Source organism: Hemitrygon akajei, chromosome 2 (assembly GCF_048418815.1).
Source record: "Hemitrygon akajei chromosome 2, sHemAka1.3, whole genome shotgun sequence".
In the NCBI taxonomy this organism is placed as follows: domain Eukaryota; kingdom Metazoa; phylum Chordata; class Chondrichthyes; order Myliobatiformes; family Dasyatidae; genus Hemitrygon; species Hemitrygon akajei.
Genome location: NC_133125.1, coordinates 189,240,193 through 189,259,049, shown reverse-complemented (window position 1 = coordinate 189,259,049; position 18,857 = coordinate 189,240,193). Strand labels below are relative to the sequence as shown.

Below are 18,857 nucleotides of genomic sequence, written 5' to 3'. Positions count from 1 at the left end.
CCTGAGAGGCAGGATTTATGAATGTTTGGAGAGGTATAATATGATTAGGAATAGTAGGCATGGCTTTGTCAAGGACAGGTCATGCCCTACGAGCCTGATCATATTTTTTGAGGATGTGACTAAACAAATTGATGAAGGAAGAGCAGTAGGTGTAGTGTATATGGACTTCATCAAGGCATTTGATAAGGTACCCCAGGCAATGCTTATTGAGAAAGTAAGGAGGCATGGGATTTAAGGGGACATTGCTTTGTGGATGCAGAAATGGCTTGCCCACAGAAGACAAAGAGTGGTTGTAGACGGGTCATATTCTGCATGGAGGTCGGTCACCAGTGAAGTGCCTCAGGGATCTGTTCTGGGACCCTTACTCTTCGTGATTTTTATAAATGACCTGGATGAGGAAGTGGAGGAATGAGTTAGTAAGTTTGCTGATGACACAAAGGTTGGAGGTGTGGATAGTGTGGAGGGCTGTCAGAGGTTACAACGGGACATTGATAGGATACAAAACTGGGCTGAAATGTTGCAGATAGAATTCAACCCAGATAAATGTGTAGTGGTTCATTTTGGTAGGTCAAATATGATGGCAGGATATAGTATTAATGGTGAGACTGTTGGCAATGTGGCGGATCAGAGGGATCTTGGGGGTCTGAGTCCACAGGATGCTCAAAGCAGGTGCGCAGGTTGACTCTGTGGTTAAGAAGGCATACGGTGTATTGGCGTTCATTAATCATGGAATTAATTTAGGAGCCGAGAGATAATGTTGCAGCTATATAGGACCCTGGTCAGACCCCACTTGGAGTACTGTGCTGAGTTCTGGTCGTTTCACTACAGGAAGGATGTGGAAACCATAGAAAGGGTGCAGAGGAAATTTACAAGGATATTCCCTGGATTGGGGAGCATGCCTTATGAAAACAGGTTGAGTGAACTCGACCTTTTCTCCTTGGAACGACAGAGGATGAGAGGTGACCTGATAGAGGTGTATAAGATGATCAGAGGCATTGATCATGTGGATAGTCAGAGGCTTTTTCCCAGGTTTAAGGTGCTGGGGAGTAGATACAGAGGAGGTGTCGGGGGTAAGTTTTTTACTCTGAGAGTGGTGAGTGCGTGGAATGGGCTGCTGGCAACGATGGTGGAGTCGGATATGATAAGGTCTTTTAAGAGACTTTTGGATAGGTACATGGAGCTTAGAAAAATAGAGGGCTATAGGTAAGCCTAGTAATTTCTAAGGTAGTGACATGTTCAGCACAAATTTGTGGGCCAAAGGACCTGTATCCTGCTGTAGGTTTCCTATGTTTCTATACTGGATTGGGTGTTATGTAATGAACTGGAGGTGATTAGGGATCTCAAGGTAAAAAAGCCCTTAGGTAGAAGAACCAGTGTTCATAACATGATTGAATTCAACTTGAAATCTGACAGGGAGAAAGTCAAGACAATAGAACCATAGAACATTACAGCACAGAAACAGGCCGTTTGGCCCTTCTTGGCTGTGCCAAACCATTTTTCTGCCTATTCCCACTGACCTGCACCTGGACCATATCCCTCCATACCCCTCTCATCCATGTACCTGACCAAGTGTTTCTTAAATGTTAAAAGTGAGCCAGCATTTACCAGTTCATCTGGCAGCTCATTCCACACCATCACCATTCACTGTATCTATACCCATAACTTTATATACCTCTATCAAATCTCCCGTTATTCTTCTACGCTTTATTCCCTGGAGTGTAGAGGAATGAGTGGAGATTTGATAGAGGTGTATAAAATTATGATGGGTATAGATAGAGTGAATGCAAGCAGGCTTTTCCCACTGAGGCTTGAGGAGGAAAAAACCAGAGGACATGGGTTAAGGTGAAGGGGGAAAAGTTTAAAAGGAACATTAGGGAGAACACAGAGAATGGTGGTGGTGTGGAATGAGCTGCCAGTTGAAGTGGTGAATGAAGGCTCATTTTTAACATTTAAGAAAAACTTGGACAAGTACATGGATGAGAGAGGTATGGAGGGATATGGTCTATGTGCAGGTCAGTGGGAATAGGCAGAAAAATGGTTTGACACAGCTAAGAAGTGCCAAAAGGCCTGTTTCTGTGCTGTAATGTTCTATGGTTCTAAATTTCTTTAGCCAGAGGGTGCTGATTTTGTGGAATTTGTTACCACATACAGCTGTAGAGGCCAAGTCATTGGGTGTATTTAAGGCAGAGCTTCATAGGTTCTTGACTGGACACAGACCAAAGGTTATGGGGAGAATGCTGGGAAATGAGATTGAGGAGAGGAAAAAGGATCAGCTATGATTGAATGGCGGAGCAGACTGTATGGGCCAAGTGGCCTAATTCTGCTCTTGTCTTATGGTCTTATAATCAGTCCGCATTGATGGATTTCAGTTGTCCTTGTACTGTTTCTCCATGCCTTTCACCATGCTTGTCACTGACAGTCCCATGAATTGCAGTGAAGTCATCTAAATGGCAATGCAGAAAATAAATCTTCAGTGGCACATCGCACTTCCTGGTTTTGTGTGCTTGAAGCACGTTGTCAACCAGCTGCCTGTAATTTGGTGCTCTATAGTTGCCAAGAAAATATTCAACAACATCTTTGAAAGCCTTCCATGTGATTTCCTCTGGTCCCATTGCCTGACAGTGATGACTTGTTTGATATGTGGAGCAAATAAAATGCCACTTAATCTCAAAATTAGTTATTCTGGGAAACATCTGTCGTAAATATCGAAAATCTTCACACAAGTTTGTAGTCTTTCTAAATTCTTTCCTGCCGTGCAGCATCCACCCTATCTAAGCATGCCTGGACAGGATAGAAAACATTTCAACTTGCATTGTGGGCACCATTTTAATTGACTTGAGTTATGAATTGAAATAACAAATATCAGCTATTTCATTATATTGCAAAATTGGAAAAAACCCAAATGTCCCTCTGTGAGGGAATGAACTGAGGAAATGGTTAAGATTTCATCATATGAACACATGTTGAGAAGAATTAACAGTGAGGGAAAAGTGAAAGACGCGTGGGATCAATTTTGATTGTATGCTAATTTAAACTTAATTTAGAAATTTTTTCTGTTTCTTAGTTTTATATGTTTTCTTGTCATAGGATGGCTGTATAAATATGCTGTACTGTATCTGCTCTATGATATGCTGCTTTGAAAAATAAGAATAAGTAACAATAAAAATTAGAATTACAAAAAAAAAGAATATCACAATAGGGAAACTTTATGGTGATTTTTGATGATCAGCTGCCCAAATTCCACTCAAAAGTATTCAGGAAGCAAAATCTTTGTTGTCCACTGTTATCATCAGTTCCTGTTCTATAACTGATTGTTGAGGCTGAGGATCTCCATGTACCTCTGATATTTTACAGCAACCTCTGGTCCTTATTTCAGGATTTACACCAGTGTTTAGAATCATTGCAGCGTTTGGTGGTGTCTTCAGTATAACGATGATCATTTATTTCGCTGTACTCTTCCTAAATCCAGAAACTGAGGAGTCATCCACATTTATATCCAATAACTGTAAGTTCAAAGAATGAAATTCATTACTGTGCCTGTTCTCTTCCTCTGCCCAATTCCAGGAGGCTTTTTGTTATTTCAGGAGCCTCAAGACTCACACCACTAGGTTCAGAAATATTTATTATCCCTAAATCATTAGGCTCTTGAACCAAAGGAGATAACTTTACTCAGCTTCACTTGTCCCATCACAGAATTGCTCCCAAAACCTCTGGACTCACTTTCAGGACTCTTCATCTCAGGTACTCAATATTTATTGCTTATTTATATTTTCTTTCTTTTTCTATTTACACATTTTATTGTTTTTTTGTTTGCTGGTGTCCACCCTGTTCAAAGTTCAACATACATCTATCATCAAGGTATGTATACTTTAGACCATAAGACATAGGAGCAGAATTAGGCCATTCAGTCCATCGTGTCTGCTCTGCCATTCCATCAGGTCTGATCCTGGGTCCCACTCAACCCCATTATATATAACACTGTGACTGATGGGCAGGAGGCAAAGTGAGGATAAAGGGAGCCTTTCCTGGCTGGCTGCCAGTGACTAGTGTTGGTCTGTGTTGGGACTGATTCTTTTCACTTTATATGTCAATGATTTAGATGCTAAAATTGATGGCTTTGTTGCAAAGTTAGCAGGCGATATGAAGATAGTTGGAGAGGCAGATAGTTTTGAGGAAGAAGAGAGGCTACAGAAGGACCAACATATTAGAATGGGCAAAGAAATGGCAGAATACATAGTCAAGAAATTTATCGTTATGCACTTTGGTAAAAGAAGAGAAAATACAAAAAAGTGAGATGGAAAGGGATTTGAGAGTCCTTGTGCAGAACTCCCTGAAGGGTAATTTACATGTTAAGTCTGAACTGAGGAAAGCAAATGCAAGGTTTGCATTCATTTCAAGAGAACTATAACATAAAAGCAAGGGTGCAATGTTGAGACTTTGTACGGCACTGGTGAGGCCTCGCTTGAAGTATTATAAGCATTTTTGGGCTCCTTAACAGGCGATTCTGTGGATGCAGGAAAGAAACGCGGATGGTAGTTTGCCTCCCAGGTGCCAGGGTCCAGGATATTTCTGATCGCGTCCATGATATCCTGAAGTGGGAAGGTGAACAGCCGGAGGTCATGGTACGTATCAGTATCAACCACATAGGTAGGAGAAGGGAGGAGGTCCTGAAAACAGACTAGAGGGAGATAGGAAGGAGGTTGAGAAGCAGGTCCTCAAAGGTAATAATCTTGGGGTTACTGCCTGTGCCACGTGATAGTGAGTATAGAAATATAGTGAGGTGGAGGATAAATGCGTGGCTGAGGGATTGGAGTGGGGGCAGGGATTCAGATTTCTGGAACATTGGAACCCTTTTTGGGGCAGGCGTGACCTGTACTAAAAGGATGAGTTGCACTTGAATCTGAGGAGGACCAATATCTTAGCAGGGAGGTTTGCTAAGGCTATTGGGAAGAGTTTTAACTAGAATTGCTGGGGATTGAGGACCATATAACCGTATAACAACTACAGCACAGAAACAGGCCATCTCAGCCCTTCTAGTCCATCCCGAACGCTTACTCACACTTAGTTCCCCGGCCCGCACTCAACCCATAACCCTCCACTCCTTTCCTGTCCATATACCTATCCAATTTTACTTTAAATGACAATACCGAACCTGCCTCTACCACTTCTACTGGTAGCTCGTTCCACACAGCTACCACTCTGAGTAAAGAAACCACTACCAGGACAGCGGCTACACGCGGCGCATGTGGAAGGGCATCCAGGACATCACCAATTACAGGACAACATCACCTGACTGTGCAGGTGATGCCTCCCTCCCAGATGCGCTGAATAACTTATACGCTCGGTTTAAGGTGGAAAATAATGTGGCGGCGAGGAAGTCTACCAGGTGACCAGGTGCTGTGTCTCACCGTGGCCAATGTGAGAAGAACCCTGTGCAGGGTCAACACACGGAAGGCTGCTGGACCAGACAACATCCCTGGTAGAGTGCTCAGAGTATGTGCAGACCAGCTAGCAGATGTTCTCACTGTCATCTTCAACATCTCCCTGAGCAGCACCACCATTCCAATGTGCTTCAAGGCCGCCACCATCGTCCCAGTGCCGAAGAAATCTTCAGTGTCCTGCCTAAATGACTTCCGTCCCTTTGCACTTAAATCCATCATCATGAAGTGTTTCGAGAGGCTCGTCATGAGGCATGTCAAGACGCTGCTGCCCCCCTCACTGGACCCCCTGCAGTTTGTGTACCATCCCACCTGCTCAACAGATGACGCCATTGCCACTACCCTCCACCTGGACAAAAAAGACACATATGTTTGGATGCTGTTCATAGACTTCAGTTCAGCATTCAACACAATCATCCCTCAGAAACTGATTGGAAAGCTGAGCCTACTGGGCCTGAACACCTCCCTCTGCAACTGGATCCTAGACTTCCTGACTGGGAGACCTCAGTCAGTCCTGAGTGGGAGCAGCATCTCCAACACCATCACACTGAGCACGGGGGCTCCCCAGGGCTGCATGCTCAGTCCACTGCTGTTCACTCTGCTGACCCACAACTGTGCTGCAACACACAGCTCGAACCACATCATCAAGTTCACCGATGACACCACCGTGGTGGGTCTCTTCAGCAAGAACAACGAGTCAGCTTAAAGAGAGGAGGTGCAGTGGCTAACAGACCGGTGCAGAGCCAACAACCTGTCTCTTAATGTGAACAAAACAAAAGAGATGGTTGTTGACTTCAGTAGGGCACGGAGTGACCACTCCCCACTGAACATCGACAACTGCTCGGTAGAGATCGTAAAGAGCACCAAATTTCTTGGTGTTCACCTGGTCCCTCAACACCAGCTCCATAGCAAAGAAAGCCCAGCAGCATCTCTACTTTCTGTGAAGGCTGAGGAAAAGTCCATCTCCCACCACCCATCCTCTTCACATTCTACAGGGGTTGTACTGAGAGCATCCTGAGCAGCTGCATCACTGCCTGGTTCAGAAATTGCACCATCTCGGATTGCAAGACCCTGCAGCAGATAGTGAGGTCAGCTGAGAAGATCATCGGGGTCTCTCTTCCCGCCATCACGGACATTTACACTACACGCTGCATCCGCAAAGGAAACAGCATTATGAAGGACCCCATGCACCCCTCATACGATCTCTTCTCCCTCCTGCCGTCTGGGAAAAGGCTCCGAAGCATTCAGGCTCTCACGACCAGACTATGTAAAAGTTTCTTCCCCCAAGCTATCAGACTCCTCAATACCCGAGGCCTGGACTGACACCTTGTCCTATTGTCCTGTTTATAATTTATTGTAATTCCTGCACTGTTTTTGTGCACTTTATGCAGTCCTGTGTAGGTCTCACACGTACAAACAAGCTGGATGAACTCAGCAGGTCGGGCAGCATCCGTTGAAAGAAGCAGTCAACGTTTCGGGTCGAGACTCTTCGTCAGGACTGTAGGTCCTGTCTAATGTAGGTCAGTAGTCTAGTGTAGCTTTCTCTGTGTTGTTTTTTTTTTCACATAGTTCAGTCTAGTTTATGTACTGTGTCATGTAACACCATAGTCCTGAAAAACGTTGTCTCATTTTTACTATGTACTGTACCAACAGTTATGGTCGAAATGACAATAAAAGTGACTTGACTTGATTTGAAATTCCCCCTCGTGTTACCCTTAAACTTTTGCCCCCTAACTCTCAACTCATGTTCTCTTGTTTGAATCTCCCCTACTCTTAATGGAAAAAGCCTATCCACGTCAACTCTATCTATCCCCCTCATAATTTTAAATGCCTCTATCAAGTCCCCCTTCAACCTTCTGTGCTCCAAAGAATAAAGACCTAATTTGTTCAATCTTTCCCTGTAACTTAGGTGCTGAAACCTAGGTAACATTCTAATAAATCTTCCCTGTACTCTCTCTATTTTGTTGACATCTTTCCTATAATTCGGTGACCAGAACTATACACAATACTCCAAATTCAGCCTTACCAATGCCTTGTACAATGTTAACATTACATCCCAACTCCTATACTCAATGCTCTGATTTATAAAGGCCAGCATACCAAAAGCTTTCTTCACCACCCTATCCACATGAGATTCCACCTTCAGGGAACTATGTACCATTATTCCTAGATCACTCTGTTCTACTGCATTCTTCAATGCCCTACCATTTAACATGTATGTCCTATTTGGATTATTCCTACCAAAATGTAGCACCTCACACTTATCAGCATTAAACTCCATCTGCCATCGTTCAGCCCACTCTTCTAACTGGCCTAAATCTCTCTACAAGCTTTGAAAACCTACTTCATTATCCACAATGCCACCTATCTTAGTATCATCTGCATACTTACTAATCCAATTTACCACCCCATCATCCAGATCATTAATGTATATGACGAACAACATTGGACCCAGTATAGATCTCTGAGGCACACCACTAGTCACTGGCCTCCAACATGACAAATAGTTATCCACCACTACTCTCTGGCATCTCCCATCCAGTCACCGTTGAATCCATTTTACTACTTCAATATTAATACCTAACATTTGAACCTTCCTAACTAACCTTCTGTGCAAAACCTTGCCTTGATAGTAATAATCCAAATAGGACATACATGGTAAATGGTAGGGCATTGAAGAATGCAGTAGAACAGAGTGATCTAGGAATAATGCTGCATAGTTCCCTGAAGGTGGAATCTCATGTGGATAGGGTGGTGAAGAAAGCTTTTGGTATGCTGGCCTTTATAAATCAGAGCATTGAGTATAGGAGTTGGGATGTAATGTTAAAATTGTACAAGGCATTGGTAAGACCAAATTTGGAGTATTGTGTACAGTTCTGGTCACCGAATTATAGGAAAGATGTCAACAAAATAGAGAGAGTACAGAGGAGATTTACTAGAATGTTACCTGGGTTTCAGCACCTAAGTTACAGGGAAAGATTGAACAAGTTAGGTCTTTATTCTTTGGAGCATAGAAGGTTGAGGAGGGACTTGATAGAGGTATTTAAAATAATGAGGGGGATAGATAGAGTTGTCGTGGATAGGCTTTTTCCATTAAGAGTAGGGGAGATTCAAACAAGAGGACATGAGTTGAGATTTAGGGGGGCAAAAGTTTAAGGGTAACACGAGGGGGAATTTCTTTACTCTGTGTGTGGTAGCTGTGTGGAACGAACTTCCAGTTGAAGTGGTAGAGGCAGGTTCAGTATTGTCATTTAAAGTAAAATTGGGTAGGTATGCCAGTGGGACTAGGTGAGAGTAAGCATTCAGCATGGAGTAGAAGAGCCAAGATGGCCTGTTTCCATGCTGTAATTGTTATATGGTTATAAAGGAAGCTTGGAGAAGAGGGAGGACAGGCATGTGATAGAGAAGAGATACGCTCAGACCGATGGTTTGAGATGTGTCTAATGCAAGAAGCATCATGAATAAAGTGGATGAGCTTGGTGCTATGATGAGCTATGATGTTGTGGCCGTTACCGGAGATGGCACAGGGGCAGGAATGGTTACTTAAGTTTGTGGCCTAAGGTAGAGTCAATTTTAGAAAACCCAGCATATTTATTTTTCAACATAGTGCCCTTCTACATTTACACACTTAGTCCAGCAATCGTGGAGCATACAGATCCCTTCTTTGTTGAAGTCGGCATCTTAGTCCTCCTGAGAGTGGTCCACTGCAGCGATGATTGATAAGTTTGTGGCCTAAGATGGAAGGGGATGGGTTATTAACTTCAAACTTTCTGCATAATCACTCAAAGAGTTGAACTGCATGTGCATGTAATGAGAGCTGTATAAATCATCTCCTTCTACCTTAGGCCCCGAATCACCCCTGCTGCGGACCACTTTCTGGAGGTCCAAGACGCCGACTTCTACAAAGAAGGGATCCATCCATATGCTCCATGACTGCTGGACTAAGTGTGTAAATGTAGGAGGGGACTATGTTGAAAAATAAATGTGCTAGGTTTTCTGAAATTGACTTCTTCTACCTTAGGCCACGAACTTATCTATCACTCCTCATAGGCTTTAGATATTCAGAAAGGACAGGGAGGGAGGCAAAAGTGGTAGGAGTATGGCACTGCTGATCAGAGATAGTGTCAAGGCTGCAGAAAAGGAGGAAGTCATGGAGCGATTGTCTACTGAGTCTCTGTGGGTGGAAGTTAGAAACAGGAAGGGGTCTACTGGGTATTTTCTATAGACCAACGAATAGTAAAAAGGACATTGAGGGAGCAGATAGGAGACAGGTTCTGGAAAAGTTGGTTAGGTGTGTTCAGAAAGGCTTCCTGACACAGTATGTAGGTAAGCCTACAAGAGGAGAGGCTGTACTTGATCTGGTATCAAGTCTGTCAGTGGGAGAGCATTTTGAAGATGGTAATCACAATTCTACCTCCTTTACCATAGCATTGGAAAAGGGATAAGAACAGACCAGTTAGGAAAGCGTTTAATTGAAGTAAGGAAAAATATCAAACAATCGTTCAGGAACCTGGAAACATAAACATAGAACATAGAATAGTACAGCACATTACAGGCCCTTGGGCCCACAATGTTGTGCTGACCGTTAAACCCTGCCTCCTATATATACCCCCACCTTAAATTCCTCCATGTACCTGTCAAGTAGTCTCTTAAATTTCACTAATGTATCTGCCTCCACCAAAGACTCAGGCAGTGTATTCCACGCACCAACCGCTCTCTGAGTAAAAAGCCTTCCTTTAATATTCCCCTTGAACTTCCCTCCCCTTACCTTAAAGCCATGTCCTCTTGTACTGAGCAGTGGTACCCTGGGGAAGAGGCGCTGGCTGTCCACCCTATCTATTCCTCTTAATATCTTGCATACCTCTATCATGTCTCCTCTCATTCTCCTTCTCTCCAAAGAGTAAAGCCCTAGTTCCCTTAATCTCTCATCATAATGCATACTCTCTAAACCAGGCATCCTGGTAAATCTCCTCTGTACCCTTTCCTTCCTATACTGAGGCGACCAGAACTGGACACAGAACTCAAGATGTGGCCTAACTAGAGTTTCATAGAGCTGCATCATTACATCGCGTCTTTTAAACTCTATCCCTTGACTTATGAAAGCTAACATCCCATAAGCTGTCTTAACTACACTATCTACCTGTGAGGCAACTTTCAGGGATCTGTGGACATGTACCCCCAGATCCCTCTGCTCCTCCACACTACCAAGTATCCTGCCATTTTCTTTGTCCTCTGCCTTGGAGTTTGTCCCTCCAAAGTGTACCACCTCACACTTCTCTGGGTTGAACTCCATCTGCCACTTCTCAGCCCACTTCTGCATCCTATCAATGTCTCTCTGCAATTTTCGACAATCCTCTACACTATCTACAACACCACCATCCTTTGTGTCGTCTGCAAACTTGTCAACCCACCCTTCTACCCCCACATCCAGGTCATTAATAAAAATCACAAAAATTAGAGGTCCCAGAATAGATCCTTGTGGGACACCACTAGTCACAATCCTCCAATCTGAATGCACTCCCTCCACCATGACCCTCTGCTTTCTGCAGGCAAGCCAATTCTGAATCTACCTGGCCAATCTTTCCTGGATCCCATGCCTTCTGACTTTCTGAATAAGCCTACCATGTGGAAACTTGTCAAATGCTTTACTAAAGTCCATGTAGATCATATCCATTGCACTACCCTCATCTATATGCCTGGTCACCTCCTCAAAAAAATTTATCAGGCTTGTTAGGCATGATCTGCCCTTCACAAAGACATCCTGACTGCCCCTGATCAGACCATGATTCTCTAAATGCCCTTAGATCCTATCTCTAAGAATCTTTTCCTACTGCTTTCCCACCACAGTAAGTAAGGCTCACTGGTCTATAATAACCTGGATTATCACTACTACCTTTTTTGAACAAGGGGACAACATTTGCCTCCCTTCAATCCTCCGGTACCATTTCCATGGACAACAAGGACATGAATATCCTAGCCACAGGCTCAGCAATCTCTTCCCTCGTCTCGTGGAGCAGCCTGGGGAATATTCCATCAGGCCCCAGGGACTTATCCGTCCTAATGTATTTTAACAACTCCAATGCCTCCTCTCCCTTAATATCAACATGCTCCAGAACATCAACCTCACTCATATTGTCCTCACCGTCATCAAGTTCCCTCTCAGTGCTGAATACCGAAGAGAAATATAAATTGAAGACCTCGCTCACTTCCACAGCCTCCAGGCACATCTTCCCACTTTTATCTCTAGTCAGTCCTACCTTTACTCCTGTCATCCTTTTGTTCTTCACATAATTGAAGAATGCCTTGGGGTTTTCCTTTGCACTACTCACCAAAGCCTTCTCATGCCCCCTTCTTGCTCTTCTCAGCCCCTTCTTAAGCTCCTTTCTTGCTACCCTATATTCCTCAATAGACCCATCTGATCCTTGCTTCCTAATCCTCATGTATGCTGCCTTCTTCCACCTGACTAGATTTTCCACTTCACTTATCACCCACGGTTTCTTCATCCTACCATTCTTTATCTTCCTCACCGGGACAAATTTATCCCTAACGTTCTGCAAGAGATCCTTAAACATCGACCACGTGTCCATAGTACATTTCCTTGCAAAAACATCATCCCAATTCACACCCGCAAGTTCTAGCCTTATAGCCTCATAATTTGCCCTTCCCCAATTAAAAATTTTCCTGTCCTCTCTGATTCTATCCTTTTCCATGATAATGCTAAAGGTCAGGGAGCGGTGGTCACTGTCCCCCAGATGCTCACCCACTGAAAGATCTGCGACCTTACCCGGTTCGTTACCTAATACTAGATCTAGTATGGCATTCCCCCTAGTCGGCCTTTCAACATACTGTGACAGGAATCCATCCTGGACACACTTAACAAACTCTGCCCCATCTAAACCCTTGGAACTAATCAAGTGCCAATCAATATTATAGGAAGTTAAAGTCACCCATGATAACAACCCTGTTATTTCTGCACCTTTCCAAAATCTGCCTCCCAATCTACTCCTCGGTATCTCTGCTGCTACCAGGGGGCCAATACATTACCCCCAGTAGAGTAACTGTTCCCTTCCTGTTTCTGACTTCCACCCATACTGACTCAAAAGAGGATCCTGCTACATTACCCACCCTTTCTGCAGCTGTAATAGTATCCCTGACTAGTAATGCCACCCCTCCTCCCCTTTTTCCGCCCTCTCTATCCCTTTTAAAGCACTGAAATCCAGGAATATTGAGAATACATTCCTGCCCTGGTGCCAGCCAAGTCTCCATATTCTTTATTCTGCTGCTCTTTTCTCAAAGCCTCTCTATATGTTAGATCTGGCTTTACTCCATGCACTTCTTTCACTGCTCTATCGCTCTGGGTCCCATCCCCCTTGCTAATTAGTTTAAACCCTCCCAAACCATGCTAGCAATATATTGCTATAATTTTCCCTCTTAAGACGGCCTTCAGAGTATCCCATAAAATGGGAGGTGAAACCTCTCCATTATCATTAAATTCTAAGTAGAGACCAATTTCTTTTTTAATTTGTTCCTTAAAGTATGGATCATTGAGTAGACTTGAATTTAGTTTCCAAATAGTATTCTTTGGTTGTAGGTCAAAATCAACAGATAAATATATTGGTGCATGGTCACTTACATCTATTGTCCCAATTCCACAGGTGTTTATTTTGTCTTTGTCTTTTCCAAATGTTATGAAATAGTCTTTTCTTGTATATACAGAATGGAGAGCAGAATAATGAGTGTAATCCCTTCTGTCGGGGAAAAGGTTCCTCCATATATCAATTAAACCAACATCCTCAAAAAGTTTATTAACTTTCTTATGTAAGGATTTTGTTTCATAGGTTTTTCTATTGGAAGAGTCTAAGTTTGGTTGTAATTGTAAATTTAAGTCTCCCCCACGTATCAGGAGACCTTCTGTTTCCGCTACCATAATATCAGTAATTTTCTGAAAGAAACCAATATCACTTCCCGGGGGTGCATATATATTCAATAGAGTAATTGCCATCTATATTCCCCCTTACCAGAATATATCTGCCCTCTTTATCTCCCATTTCGAATACTTTTTCAAAATTTAGCTTACTTGAGATAATAGCAACTTCTCTCCTATGTCCTGATTTATATGAGGGGAAAAACAAATTAGTGAAGCCCATTCTCTTTAGTTTTCTATGCTCATTATCACTTAAATGAGTTTCCTGTAAATATACTACATGGGCTTGGTCTTTTTTCATTTTGGATAAAATTCTATTATATTTGATTGGATTTAATAGCCCATTGACATTAAAAGAAATGAATTTTACTTTGTCCTTAGCCATCTGTATTTATCTGTCAATGTATCATTGAAATTAGCAGAATAAAACTTAATTGATCTACTCCCTGAACAAATAAGAACCAAGAAACGCAAATAATAACAAAAATGGCAACGAATGTGTGATTCCAAGACTGTGGTCTCTGGGAGATGACCCTGCGTTGAGCTAGAGGAAATGTCTAGCTGTGGGGGATAGCCCCTCCTACTTGTGATTTGAGGGCCCCCATTGCAGTATTCATAAATCAGTGAACAAATCCATTACACAGAAAAGATTTCCTTGTGTACTCCTCCTACACATATACACACACACACACACACACACACACACACACACACACACACACACACACACACACACACATACTCATTTTGGTGGGGAAAAAGGAGTAAGTGAGCGAATAAAGAAGAATAACTAAGTAATATAAAATCCACATTATATTAAGTATTTCTCGAGATAGGTATATCACCTTCTACTTTTGCTTCCGTTTAGCTTCTCAACATTTTTAAAGTTAGCCAAACCTTATGGCTGTTCTGCAGGGCCTGAGGGCTGCCTTTGGAAAACTCCCAGTCTCTTCCTGATATACTTCTCTTGGCCTCCTCCCGTCTCCTGCCTTCTCAATTCTCGCACTATTTCCCAAGCAGAGTGGGATAATTCCTCTGCCAGGCTTTCCCTCAGTTTGATCACGCTGACGGGCAACCCTCTGGCCTTCATGTCTGTAGTCACCTCTTCCACTGTCTGATACAGTTGGATCCCATCTTGATAAAACACTTGAAGTTTATCAGGGTACAGAGTTTGAAATCTAATCCTTTCTTGCTTCAGTATTCGCTTTACTTCAGAGTATTCTTTACATTTCTGCAGGACCATTGGGGGGGGGGTAATTTATTGTCTAAAAACACCCTCTTCTTACCCCAGGCCCTTCGTAGAATCTCCACCTTGGTACTGTATCGAAGGAATTTAATTATTATTGAGCATGGCTTATCTGCTCTATCTCAGGTAGGCTTCGTTACGAGCGCACAACGTGCTCTCTCAATAGTCGAGGGAAGCTCCAGCGCGTCCTGCAGCAACTTTCCAACAAACTCCATCATAGACAAGCCCTCTGCTCCTTCAGGAACGTTGTATATTCTGCTATTTTTCCGCCGTGATCTTCCCTCCAGGTCAAGCAGTTTACCTTTTTGTTGATTTAATATTTTTATCGTCCTACTTAATGTCCATTCCACGTTTTGAATGCGATCTTCCACCTTCTCAATTCGAGTCTCTGCCACCGCTATTCTTTGATAGATGTTGGCAAGCTCTGACTTAATATCATGTAGCTGCTGCTTTATAGCTTTCTGGAACTCCCTTATCTCTTTCAAAATTTTGATCATATTTGCCACTTTGCCTGAACAAGGCCCAGCGTTGGCCTTGCTAGCACGTGGTCGGGTCGGAGAGCCGCTTGCTGCACTCCTGTCGGCTGCAGGCTCAGCAGTGTCGCTTTTTTTATTTCCATTCTTTCTCCCCATTTTTGCCCCTCTTATCAGTTCAAATATTTTTTAAAAATCTTCTATTTGATGAGTTAACAGGGCTTAATATGCTTTTTTCCGAGGACCTAGTGCCATTCTCGACGATGACATCACCGGAACCCCCTTAAGCTCCTTTCTTGCTACCCTATATTCCTCAATAGCACCATCTGATCCTTGCGACTTATCCTCAAGTATGCTGCCTTCTTCCACCTGACTAAATTCTCCACCACACTTGTCATGGTTCCTTCACCCTACCATTCTTTATCTTCCTCACCAGGACAAATTTATCCCTAACATCCTGCAAGAGATCCCTAAACATTGACCACATGTCCATAGTACATTTCCCTGCAAAAACATCATACCAATTCACACCCGCTAGTTTTAGCCTGATAGCCTCATAATTTGCCCTTCCCCAATTAAAAATTTTCCTGTACTCTCTGATTCTATCCTTTTCTATGATAAGTCAAGTCAACTTTTATTGTCATTTCAACCATAACTACTGGTACAGTGCATAGTAAAAATGAGACAACGTTTTTCAGGACCATGGTTTACATGACACAGTACAAAAAAATGACTTAACTGCATAATAATAAAAAAAAACACAGAGAAAGCTATACTAGACTACAGACCTACACTGGACTGCATAAAGTGCACAAAACAGTATCGGCATTACAATAAATAATAAACAGGACAGTAGGGCAAGGTGTCAGTCCAGGCTTCGGGTATTGAGGAGTCTGATAGCTTGGGGGAAGAAACTGTTATATAGTTTGGTCGTAAGAGCCCGAATGCTTCGGAGCCTTTTCCCAGATGGCAGGAGGGAGAAGAGATTGTATGAGGGGTGAATTGGGTCCTTCATAATGCCATTTCCTTTGCAGATGCAGCGTGTAGTGTAAATGTCCGAGATGGCAGGAAGAGAGACCCCGATGATGATCTCAGCTGACCTCACTATCCGCTGCAGGGTCTTGCGATCCGAGATGGTGCAATTTCCGAACCAGGCAGTGATGCAGCTGCTCAGAATGCTCTCAATACAACCCTGTAGAATGTGATGAGGATGGGGGGGGGGGTGGGAGATGGACTTCCCTCAGCCTTCGCAAAACGTAGAGACGCTGCTGGGCTTTCTTTGCTATGGAGCTGGTGTTGAGGGACCAGGTGAGATTCTCCGTCAGGTGAACACCAAGAAATTTGGTGCTCTTTACGATGTCTACCGAGGAGCCATCGATGTTCAGCGGGGAGTGGTCGCTCCATGCCCTCCTGAAGTCAACAATCATCTCTTTTGTTTTTTTTCACATTCAGAGACAGGTTGTTGGCTCTGCACCAGTCCGTTATCCACTGCACCTCCTCTCTGTAAACTGACTCGTCGCTCTTGCTGATGAGACCCACCACGGTGGTGTCATCGGTGAACTTGATGATGTGGTTCGAGCTGCGTATTGCAGCACAGTCGTGGGTCAGCAAAGTGAATAGCAGTGGACTGAGCACGCAACCCTGGGGAGCCCCCGTGCTCAGTGTGTGATGGTGTTGGAGATGCTGCTCCCGCTCAGGACTGACTGAGATCTCCCAGTCAGGAAGTCTAGGATCCCTAATGCTAAAGGCCAGGGAGCGGTGGTCACTGCCCCCCAGATGCTCACCCACTGAGAGATCTGGGACCTGACCCAGTTCGTTACCTAATACTAGATCTAGTATGGCATTCCCCCTATTTGGCCTGTCAACATGCTGTGACAGGAATCCGTCCTGGACACATTTAACAAATTCTGCCCCATCTAAATCATTAGAACTAATCAGGTACCAATCAATATTAGGGAAGTTAAAGTCTCCCATGATAACAACCCTGTTATTTTTACACCTTTCCAAAATATGCTTCCCAATCTGCTCCTCGCTATCTCTGGTGCTACCAGGGGGCCTATAGAATATCCCCAACAGAGTAACTGCTCCCTTCCTGTTCCTGACTTCCACCCATACTGACTCAAAAGAGGACCCTGCTACATTACTCACCCTTTCTGTAGGTATAATAGTATCACTGACCAGTAATGCCACCCCTCAACACTGAAATCCAGGAATATTGAGAATTGGGAAGCAGAAATGTGTGGCAGAAATGTGGCAAATGATCAGGGGATATTTGCATGGCGTTCTGCATACATACGTTCCAATGAGACAGGGAAAGGATGGTAGGGTTCAGGAACCATGGTGTATAAAGGCTGTTGAAAATTGAGTTAAGGAAAGAAAACCTTAGGAAAGGTTCAAAAAACTAGTTAATCATAGAGATCTAGAAAATTATAAGGCTAGTGGGAAGGAGCTTAAGAATGAAATTAGGAGAGGCAGAAGGAGCCATGAGCAGGATTAAAGAAAACCCCAAAGTATTCTGCAAGTATGTGAAGAGCAAGGGAATAAGACGTGAGAGAATAGGACCAATCAAGTGTATGGGGAGGCATTTCAGTCATTTTTGCCAAATTTTGGGTTTTTTGGGGTGGTGGGAGGATTGGGGTTAGTTTTGATTTACAGGATTAATTGTAAGATTAATGTTTGTCCAGAAATGTGAATATGATGCTATAGCTCTCTCTTTCTTTTTCAATCTTTTTATTAACATCAACATGATAAAATTAGTACATAGATAATGGGATTACAAACTTACAAAATTAAAATGAACATAAAAGGATACACAAGCAATAAGTACAATATAGTTACATGAATGATACAAATGTCATATAAACGAAACAAAAAAACTAGGTAAATCATGGTGAAAAAAAACAGAAAAGAGAAAAAGAAAAAAATATTATTACCCTAAGAAAAACTAATCTAACAAACTAACCACTTAGTAATAAAGAAAAAAAAAGAAAAAAAATGGGCTGTTTATAGTATCTATAAAAAAAAATACAAAATCATCAGTGTCCCCAACTCCAATCCTCTCAACATATATATAATCAAAACTGGAAAAACAAATAGGATTGGAACAGGGTCAAATTACATCATGTGAAAATATTGAATAAATGGCCTCCAAATCTTTTCAAATTTAATAGAAGGGTCATATACGACACTTCTAATTTTCTCCAAATTTAGACATAACATAGTTTGAGAAAATCAATGAAATACGGTAGGGGGATTAATTTCTTTCTAATTCAACAAAATAGATCTTCCAGCCATTAATGTAAGAAATGCAATCATCCAACAAGCAGAAGAAGATAAATGGATTGACTCCATCATTGGTAAACCAAAGATTGCAGTAATAGGATGAGGTTGTAAATCAATGTTCAATACCGTGGAAATAATATCAAAAATGTCTTTCAAAGCGGACATGACCAAAACATATGAGTTAAAGAAGCTATCTCAGAATGATATCTGTCACATATAGGATTTATATGGGAATAAAAACGAGCCAATTTATCCTTGGACATATGAGCCCTGCGCACAACTTTAAACTGTATCAATGAATGTTTAGCACATATAGAGGATAAATTAACTAATTGAAGAATTTTATCCCAATTCTCAATAGGGATGGTAGTTAAGTTCTCTTTCCCAATCATTTTTAATCTTATAAAAGGCCTCTGAATGTATTTTCATAATTATATTGTAAACATTTGATATTACACCTTTCTGAAAAGGATTTAGTTCTAACAATTTCTCCA

The 18,857-nt window shown here is 42.6% G+C and overlaps 1 protein-coding gene across 1 annotated transcript in view; it reads left to right on the top strand.

Annotated features, from left to right (window-relative positions):
* LOC140721718 (uncharacterized) overlaps positions 1–18,857 on the top strand; it is a 154,725-nt gene that overhangs the window by 53,819 nt on the left and 82,049 nt on the right. Inside the window, exon 7 of the mRNA XM_073036505.1 lies at positions 3,377–3,505. Within this exon, the coding sequence (XP_072892606.1) occupies positions 3,377–3,505 (129 nt within the window). The remainder of the gene's footprint in view (positions 1–3,376; positions 3,506–18,857) is intronic.